This window comes from Heteronotia binoei, chromosome 21, assembly GCF_032191835.1.
Source record: "Heteronotia binoei isolate CCM8104 ecotype False Entrance Well chromosome 21, APGP_CSIRO_Hbin_v1, whole genome shotgun sequence".
Taxonomy (NCBI): Eukaryota; Metazoa; Chordata; class Lepidosauria; order Squamata; family Gekkonidae; genus Heteronotia; species Heteronotia binoei.
This window is the reverse complement of record NC_083243.1, coordinates 151,873,159-151,883,328: the sequence shown is the minus strand read 5'-3', so window position 1 is coordinate 151,883,328 and position 10,170 is coordinate 151,873,159. Positions and strand designations below refer to the sequence as shown.

The 10,170-nt window shown below is 45.1% G+C and overlaps 1 protein-coding gene across 2 annotated transcripts; it reads right to left on the bottom strand.

The window, feature by feature from the left end:
* Positions 1 to 3,836: 3,836 nt before the first annotated feature.
* MYOD1 (myogenic differentiation 1) lies at positions 3,837 to 7,638 on the bottom strand. 2 transcript variants are annotated; one of them, XM_060262709.1, is made up of 3 exons: positions 7,064 to 7,638; positions 5,198 to 5,276; positions 3,837 to 4,193 (listed from the first exon to the last, which is right to left on the bottom strand). In XM_060262709.1, exons 1-3 carry the CDS (start codon positions 7,604 to 7,606, stop codon positions 3,916 to 3,918), a joined length of 900 nt encoding a protein of 299 aa, XP_060118692.1. In that variant the 5' UTR covers positions 7,607 to 7,638; the 3' UTR covers positions 3,837 to 3,915. The 2 variants fall into 2 exon arrangements, with proteins under 2 accessions (XP_060118692.1, XP_060118693.1); XM_060262710.1 differs by having other exon boundaries at positions 3,837 to 4,169.
* Positions 7,639 to 10,170: the final 2,532 nt, after the last annotated feature.

Here is a 10,170-nt window from a genome sequence, read left to right as displayed (position 1 = left end):
GCTTGTTAGCAGCAAAGAAAGCAAGCGGTCGGGTGTTCTCTTCTTTCTGCCATAATGGTGATCAAGGCAGCGGAGCATTGAAGCACACAAAAAGAGCAGGAACAGCTGCCGCTATAAAAGCCCTATGTCGAAAGAAAACTCCTCCAGGGTCCCCCCTAGAGGTGCTACACCTGTGGCATCTCTCCAACTGCCCGATTCAGGGGAGCCACAAGAGACAAGCTCCGCGGACCCCCACTGAGCTCAAGGCAATGAAACCTGGAAGTCCCACTCAACAGGGTCCAAGTTTAATTTATTTCATTTTTTCAGTCTGGCCCACCTAACAGGGATACTGTGAGGATAAAACTGAGGAATGTAAAACCATTGATGCTATATTGAGCTCCTTGGAGAAAGGGCGGGGTAGAGACACAGACAGGCATGGATAGGGAGGGAGGCAGACATACAAACCATCATGGCAAAAAACTTCAGAGAGAGCCAACATAGTCAGAGTGTTGGACTAGGATCTGAGAGAGCCAGGTTTGAATTCCTACACTGCCAGGGAAGCTCCCAGGGTGACCTTAGGCCACTAATGCTCTCTTAGCCATTGGGGGGGAAAAGTGGAGTACAACTGAAGTAAGTAAATCAATTGATCCTCTTTCCATTATATCCAGGGCTTTTCTGTAGCAGGAACTGCTTTGCATATTAGGTCATTCCCCACTGATGTAGCCAATTCTCCAAGAGCTTACAGTAGGCACTGTAAGAAGAGACTTGTAAGCTCTTGGAGGATTGGCTACATCAGAAGTGTGAAGCCTAATATGTAAAAAAGTTCCTGCTATTAAAAAAAGCCCTGATATAGTCAGTAACATTTTTGTTAATCCCAGCAGTCTGCGTCATTCCTGGAATGGCACCAGATTCATGTTTAATCTTTAAAAAAACAGGCATTCAAAATCTTTTTTTTTGTCAGCTTACAGATGCTGGGGCCCCACTGGAACATCCTTGATATGCTAAGCCCCCCCTTCCTGAGCAAACTAGTGACATTCTTTGTGCACCACTCCCTAATCAAGCATGAGATGACAGAACTAAACTGACGGTGCAATCCTATACACTCAGTGGGCTTAGAATGATGTAACTGTTTAGGATTGCATTGTGAGTGTGCTGAATGGAGACTTGCTTGAGTGGCTTTGTCAAGCACCCCCCCAACCCCGTTATATTTGGAAGAGAGCATTCTCATAATGTCATGCTATTGGATACCATTCATCTGTACCTATGTGGAATGAACCATCGTACATGGGAAACAGAGCTGAAATGATCCCCCAGCCAAAAATCTCCTGTGAATTTTGATATCCCATACCCTCCAGCTATTGTCTGAAATATTTTCTGAATAGTTCCTTAATATTTGATACCTATTTCCATTTATACTTGATGTCAATATTTTATAATTGAAGCATTTGTTATGTGGTGGTATACTCAGCATTTGTTATCTTGTGAGATCTGGGATTTATTACCTAGCAAATCAATAGTTACCATCACTAAATCTAAAGCTCTTAACATTTCTCAAATGACAAGTTTGAATTTTAAATTTTAATATTCACCTTCAAAATCTGAAGATGTTGACAAATGTTGAGTATTGGAAAATATTTGCAGTTGCTGAAATCAAACTGTACGTGTTAAAAGGCTGTGATTTAGAGCAACCTTATGCCAACTCCATCCTGGACTAAGATGCAGCCATCAATCAGTTCAAAAGATGCCCACCTTCCTTCCACGATGTAAGCAAAGAACAGTGCAAAAAAGCAGAGTTTCTTCATCCAATGGATGACTCCTGTAGGTGTAACTACTACAGACACAGCCCTTATCTCTTTGGAGTCAATGGTTGTTTGTACTTGCAGTGAGAAATATAAACATTTATAACTGTTAAAATGAAACTAAGGCAGCATTCCTAAGTGCACTAACTAGAGTGCCAGTCTCACTAAAGTTATACTTGAGGTCATGCTGCATGGTTGCAATATTAAGTAATTCTATGGAACTTACTTTTGAGTAAACATGTATTGTATTAAGTGGTAACAATCTGATATATGTCTGTTCACCTTCATTTACTGATGTTTGCCAGAAAGAAAAATAAGAGAGTTGGATCCAACCACTGGTAAAAAATGGGGGGGGGGGGGATTCCAGTTTGACCACACACCCAAAAAACTATGCTGCTAATAATGGGATCTACATGAACAAAAGCTATATGGGAACTGTTGACGAGAGGAACTGGCCATGAATGAGTTAAAAACTTGGCTAGATCCAATGCAGGCCTTCCAGTGCAAAGAAAAAACACATAAAATGACTTGGGCTTATTATTACAGAGACATGGTATGAACATGGCCGTAGTCAGGATTTTAAAAGTCAGGGGACACTCTTTCTCATTCACTGCAGGGCTTGCTGCTTCTCAGAAGCTTTATGGGGTAGGGGCAAAAGCTGGAGGCTCTGAAAGTGGCTGAATCAAGGCAGCCAACCCTAAAATTTGGAGTCAAGAAGGGACTTCCCATTGCGTGCAAGTGGGGGGGGGGTATTCCACCTCCCTCTCCCCCACCCTGGCACTTTGTAGCCAACAGCTCCATCTGTCCCCCCCATGGCCCATTCCACATGACTTCCTCCATCTCCCTCACCTCTGCCTGCTGCTTTTGCTGCTGCAGTGCACTGTGCCCTGCTCAGCTCTCCTAGACCCAGCTGCCACTGATTACGCTTCACTGGCTGCATCCCAGCGGGCCTTTGGTGAGTCAGGGGGCTCTGTCTGGAAGTCAGGGGGCAGTGCCCCCACAGACCCCCCTGTGGCTACAGGCCTGGGTATGAATGGGAGCAAAGCATGTATGTAGTCAAATTATTTGGACTGCAACTAATCACCCCATGAAATCAGTGGGACAATTTTCTAATTAAAATCCACAGATTGCCTCTTCTTTCAGCTGATTGACTGCCATCAAAATATTGAAAATATATGCTATGCATGTACATATGCTTCTCCCTCACCTACCTTATGACTATGTAAGGTTGCAGATTCCAAATTTACAAGAAACTAAATGCATACACCATAGCTAATGAGAGGCATGCTGCTGACACTGTACTGAATGCCACACTAGAATCCATAGCCAATGTCACAAGAACTCCCACAGTTTTATAAATAAGGATCTTTATTTAGAATACTGTTGCAAACATTCTCAGAATCCACATTGTATAAATATATAAAGTTAACATTTGGCACGACAAACCAAGCAACATTAAATACATAAAATTTTTTGTTGGGAGTCCACCCCATTTTTTTTTTTTTTGCAAAGCAACTCTTATTTACAAGTATACAAAATAAGTATTAAAAAATGGTCCACAACCTTCTATGCATGTGGATATATATGGTTCTTAGGGGAATTGGAGAGAAGAACTGTAATCCTAAACAGTGAGTGCATTCACACACACTAAATAATGCGCTTTGCAACTAGATTTTTACTGTGTAAGAATGGCAAAATCTACTTGCAAACAGTTGCCATGTGAAAGCATCCTGTTATGCTGCTAAACTCCTGCTGAAGTCAATAAAACTGAAACTACCAAAGTATGTGCAGGACTGCAGTGAGAGACTATATTTAACTTTATTTCCAAAGGATCTCAGGTTGACCCTCAAGAACAAGGTTTCTCTTTTTTTCAAAGCACAGATTAAACATTGGCCATTTCATGGTACGTGTACTTTTGCCTCCTATACAAATTAAATAACTTTTGTTTATAACCAATAAATAAGTGTATTTAAAAGTAATACAAGCTTGAAATTCGGAATTATTAGATATATTTTAAAAGTGGTTAAGAGAACACTGTGTTGTCTCCCCCCCCCCACCCCCAGTCCTTCCAAGGCAGGTTTCAGTTGATTTGGCGGCTGCCTTTGAGCCAACATCATAATAGTTGTCTACTGAGGCTTTATAGCACTTGGTAGATTGGATTGTTGGCACTATTGCTGGAAGTGTCCTGAGAGAGCTGAGGACAGCTAGTTGGGGAAGGGATTTGGACTCCAGTGTCGCTCAGGCTGGCCCCTTCTTGGAGTGAGCAAGGGCTCCCCTCGGTTCCACTTTCAACGGGGGGCAGGGTGGGACAGGTGTCCGTGGAAATCCTCTCCACAATGCTTGATAAACAATCTAGGCTGGAAACAACCGAACTCTTCCCTTGCTTTGCATCTAAGGACAAGGAGATCAGTGAATCTGAGAAGCAATACCAAGGAGAAGCAATTTTTTCACAGGATCCCAAAAAGTTCACACACAATATCTAAATATGGTTCTCACAAGTGATTCAGCAGAAATGCTAGGGCTGCCAAATGCCTGGAGAAAAAGATGTCCTGTTGCTTTAATAGAGGCTTAGTAGGATGTTATTTATCAGGTGATGCCAATTACCTCCATGCCATAAAAAATTCAACAGCCTATTTCCATGTATGAAACCTCTATTAAAGGGACATTTTTCTCCAAGCCTGATGGCAACTCCACAAACAGTCAAGGGCCACATCACTTTAAAACTTAAATCCAAGATTGGGTAATTAATGTTTTGATCATTTTTACAAGAAAATAATATCAAGCAGAGCTCCAGAGAACACTCATATGCTACAATATTAAATACTATTATAAAGTTATAAGCTAAATAGTAGATGGTGATGGACACAAAACCTGGCCAACATCTGGCAAGGTGACTGGAAATGTGGCATGAAAATGTTTTAACATATTTAACAGTTTCTACATATTTATTTATTGAGGAGATATTTATTCCAGAGTCCTGATTGAGATGAGACTCTCCAAGAAAGATTTTGCACAATTGGAAGAATTTATAAATAGATAAATTAAAGCGAATGCAAAAAACAGGCTGATGAGGGCTAAAAATACTTCCGGGGAACCAGAATGCTGGGGAGCAGGTAAGAATCAGTTAATGCGGAAAAGGCAATGGGAACCAAACTACTCAAGCCCCCAAGAACTTATAAAAGTATGGACAAGATTGGGGAGAGAGGTGTTGGAATTTTCAAGTAGTTTCACCTTCCTGCAATTGTGAGTGCTAAGCTTGTAATATAAAATAGCAAATATGGTGTATATGAAAGAGAGAAGGTTCCAAATATCCATGGATAAGTAGTTCAGGGCACAAAGTAAATGTGTGTATGTACTGTGTGTGCTGCAAATATCTCAACTTTAAGTTAAATGTTATTTCTCCCAAATCAGATACATACCACTTAGTGATTCTGTATAGTAACTGCTATCATAGCTATTCCTTCTGCGAGAACTGCAAGGAGGTCCACTGTAATCCAGCTGGAAACAAAACCCAACAATACAAAACTTTAGATCAAACCAACCAGGTGAGTGTACATGGGTATTTAATTCCATGCACCTGTCATTCATACACTATGCTGCAGAAAGGTCCATTGTAACAATAAATATTGCATATCAAGGTAAGTCAAGTCACCTGAAAGTTTTTATGATCCTTTAGCCTATTTACTGATAGGCACCCCTTCTGGCACAATACCCCTCACTTTTCTATCATTACCGGTAAATGTTTTATTTTTTTACTGAAGACTCATCAGCAACTGCAGTATTTGCTTTTTTATTGCACTTGTCAGTCATGATAAGTCTTGTAATGTACTCCCAAACATTCATCAAAAGAAGGAATGCAATGAAACTAGAGGTCCACAGCCAACATTGAGATCCACCACACACAAACCTTCTCCAACAGCTCCCAAGGAGCAAACTCAGTTCTCTTTTTCTCTCCTATAGCTCCCTTCCTGTCCATCTCTTTCCCCTCACACCCATCTGTCTTTCATACACATGCTTTTGTATGCCATCCATCTCTGGCTTTCTCCTCTCCAGATAACACATGCACTGTTTGTGGCAATGCCTTCCCAACGACAAGCATAATGCAGGTATAAGCCTCACTGTTTTGTATTTCACCGCTAACTAGGGTAAATCATCAAAACAATTCCTACAGTTCTTTCAACTCCACTGTAGTCCCAAGGACATGACTAAATAACACCTGTTCTGCACTGCTTTAGTACCAAAATGTTTTATGTTCCCCATACACAGCTTTGTCCTTTTCAGTCATGTATTGATATAACATCAGTTTTGGACTGCTTCTATTCCTATAATGGAGGGAAGAAATGAGATCAGGATGTAATATTAACTATCATCCACTTCTTTTTTTTTTTAAACATCTTTACTAAAGATGTTGCTGTGGAGGAGAGGAATGACAAACAAATACAAGTACATTCCCTTCTCTAATTAGATCTTCTTCCCATGTTTGGGATATAACACAGAAGGAATGATTAAGGGGATCTTTTTTCTAGAACTCAAAAAGTACCAAAAAGCCTCGCTATTCATCAGGCTGCAGGAGAGGGCCCCCCTGGGGGGGGGGAGGGGAGAGAACATAATTCCAGTCCCAGGACACAAGTGCCAGAAAAGCAGTCTCTGTTCTTCTTGGTTTAAAAAGAAACGTATCCTTCCCATCTCCTTGCCTCCTGGTGCTGCAATCTCCATGAAGTAAAATTGTGTGTTCACACAAATACTATGTTCAGTGGATGGTACAGGATGGCCAGTTTACAGCACAGTCCTAGAGTTACACCTAGCTAAAAGGTGTCAGAGTTTTAAGAAAACAGGCGTTTCAAACCTTCTAAGAAACCGAATCCTATCACTTTTGGGAGCCTAGTTCTCAATCCAGTTGAGGATTTAAATTTCTCAGAGATGAGAGAATAGCATCTGGCAAGCTTCAAAGACTTTATTCCTTACACTGAAAATCAGTTTATGAGGCCGAAATTAAGGTTTATCTAAACGCTCAAATAGCTCGATCAAACAGGGAGGAAAATACCACCCTGGGTACTATAGTTGCCCTCTTTTAACATGTATAAGGCAGGCAGAAACTGATGTGCATTTCCAGCACGGAGGGAGACAATGCAAAACGTAGGGACTAGATACAGAGGTCCGGCTAGATCCAAGACAGGCACTCTAAGTTTGCAAGGGGTAGGAGCGGGGTGGGGGGAGGGGAAAGACTGCCCCTTCCCCCACGAGCAACCTGACCGCTTGCGCCCCCTGCCGGTCCCCAGACTCACCATGCCGTCGGAGCAATTGGAGCGGGGGCTGGAGGCGTCCGACTCGCCGCTGTAGTGCTCCAGCACGGGGTAATAGGCGTCCTCTTGCTCGCGCAGCAGCGCCTGGAGGCTCTCAATGTAGCGGATGGCGTTGCGCAGGATCTCCACCTTGGGCAGGCGCTGGTTGGGGTTGGTGGAGGTGCAGCGCTTGAGCGTCTCGAAGGCTTCGTTGACCTTGCTGAGCCGCCGTCTCTCGCGCATGGTGGCTGCCTTGCGGCGGTCGGCGTTGGTGGTTTTCCTCTTGCAGGCCTTGCAGGCCCAGAGCAGGCAGCGGCCGGCCTGGTGGTGCCCGCTGGGTGCCCGTATGTGCTCGTCCTCGTGGCCGTGGTGGTGGCCGTGCTCGTCGGCCTTCAGCAGGCCTCCCACGTGCACCAGCCGCGGGTCCAGGTCTTCGAAGAAGTGCATGTCGGTCGTGTTGAAGCAGGGGTCGTCGTAGAAGTCATCTGCGGCCGACAGCGAGCAGAGGGAGCCCTCGGGGATCTCCATGTGGCCGAGCACGTCCATGGGGGCAGCCAAAGGGAAGAGGGCAGGAGAAGCTGCCTGGAGGGACAGGCGGCCGGGTCCCCCTCCCCACCGCTAGGCGTTCCGACTGCAATGGCAGCTGGGGCACCGACCTGGCCCTCTCCCTCCGGCAAAAAGTCAGTGGGCCTCCTGAGACATGGAAGGAGAGAGGCGCTTGCTGAAGGGTGTCTTCATTCACAGCCCCGGGGGCGGCTGCATCGTCCGAGCTCCCTCTAGTTTAGCCCAGTCCAGCGAGAGAAATGCCCCTTCCCCGATGCCCTCCACTTCGCATGCCTCGCGGCCCTATTTATTCCGGCCCGGAGGGTGGGCATTCTTCCACGGCCACCTCTTCTCCACCTGCCGGCCTATCCCCTTGGCCCCGCTGAGCCAGTGGCTGGAAGGGGAGGGGGGAGAGAGCAGCCCTTTCCCGATTGGGTAGCCGCGGCAGACCCCGGGGCGGCAAAAGTGGCCGGAAAGTTTCGCAAATGTCAAACTGCAGCCAGAGGATGAGCGTCAGCCGGGGAGGGGGCGAGGGGGGAGTGCTGAGCTTCAGCTTGGCTTTTCGGCGTGAACTCTCCTGATACCACCCTCGGGGTGGATTCTGGCAGCAGCTTCGTTCGCTTAAAAGTGCTGCTGCTAGTGCCCCCTCCCCGGAGTCTTCTTGAATAATTTGCACTGCAGAATGAATAAGCGCAGCTATGCACCGTTATTTTTGCTAGCGTTATTTTTTGCTTCTGTTCGATTTTATTATTTTCTGAACCCGTAATCAACTTTCTGTTCTTCAAACTTTAATTTGAAGAACGTATCTTCTGGAAAATACAATGTAGCAAAGGAATCAAGACTGATTTTTTAAAAACAAAAATCGTAAATCTGTGTTGCTATGGGTCCTTAAATAAGTAAATGTTGAACATTTGTGGAGGTGTTTTCAGGGAATACTTTTTAAAATATGTAAGTAGCACTGTTGGTTTTTTCGTTTGAAAGGGTCTGACTGGACTTTCCTTTTGGAGGAATCGCATTCGTGAATTATTTTGTTTTGTTTCCGTTTCCCGTGTTCTTAAAAAAGATAAAATTTAAAGGGAGTGATCCAATATGTTGGATATTTTAAAAAACTGTATAAATATGTATATGTAAAACTCGTAGTATTCTATTCTCATGGTCAATTCCCATTTCGTTTATTTTGGAATATACCTAAACTCAAAGCCCGCAGAGGATCAGAATCGAGGGACAGTCAGGTATAGATAGTAATCCCTTCCCCCACCCCCACCCCCAGCCGTCCCGTATGCCACCTTGCCAACGTGTATCGAAACACTTTTATTTCAATATCAGAATCAAGTCTCTTCTGTTGAAATAGTATGGCTCAAAAATGCTTAGTTTCTCTCCCCCCCCCCCCCCCATTTAATCTGTTGTGATCTGAGGGGAGGGGGCGGTCAACATGTGCAGGTCCCAGGCCCGGCCCGGCTACAGACGACAGCACTTTAAAAAGAGATGAAAGCCTTGTAGTTCTAAACTTCTAGTTAATGGCTTTACCTGATGGGAGATAATATGCCCTGCCATCATTCTGGTCTAATTGCTGATACATTTTCAGGAAGGGCTTTCTCCTCCTGCCTGACGCCAATTTTCACGTCCTTTTCTCGGTCAGACAGCAGGGCACTTGTGCAGCCTGGTTTCGATTGATTACTCTTGTAGGTTAAAATGAAAACCACGTTGGAGTCAAACCGATTCAGCAGGCGGTTTAGTACTTCATCCCCAGAATTCCGAGTTAACTTATTTGCAGATCCCAGTCTGTTGACTATACATTGAAATTCCGGTTTGTGTTTCTTTTTGCATATAAACTCTGGGGGTGGGGAGGAGGGTCTGCGGTTTGCGCGCGTGTATATATTCAGCCAACCAACAAAACTGAATCGAGGATTTCCAAATGTACAGCGCTAGCCAAAGACGGGGAAAGGGCTGCCAGTTGACAACAAGGAGCCTGAAATCGTATACACAGTTCCCGAATCCCTACCAGGATGTCGGGAGTGTTACGTATTGCAAAGGAACCTCTATTCAGGCCACGGGCCAGTCGTTCCGATGACAGGTCCCCCCTCGGTTTGAGAGGCAGTGTGGAGTGGAAGTAAAACTAATTTTCCTGTATGAAATAAGTTGCTTGTTAAATGGCAGCTTTTCGGGTAGGAGTCCCCCCCCCCCAAAAAAAACCCCAAAAAACAAAAACACCATTCGAGCCAGAGGGTTTTGATCTGAAACCCCAATGCAAAGGGAACGGGCAGAGTAATTCCCATGCAAAGAGGCTTAGGCCCAGAGCTCCACTGAAGCCTCTGGGGGGCTTGCAGGAGTCTGGGGAGCTGCTTTTGACGAAGGCGGAAGTTCCCGCCCACGCAGTTTTGACTAAGGGGAGCCAAGGAAGGCTCCTTCTGCAGCTTGTCCTTCCGCTTGCATCGCGGCGATCCCTGGCACTCGTGCGGGGTGGGCGGGCCGCGGTTCACGACGAAGGCGTGGGTGCGACAGGCGGAACGCCACGTGCTGGACGACGAGGGTCTGGTTTTAAAGGTGACCGCAGAGCGTTCCCTTCC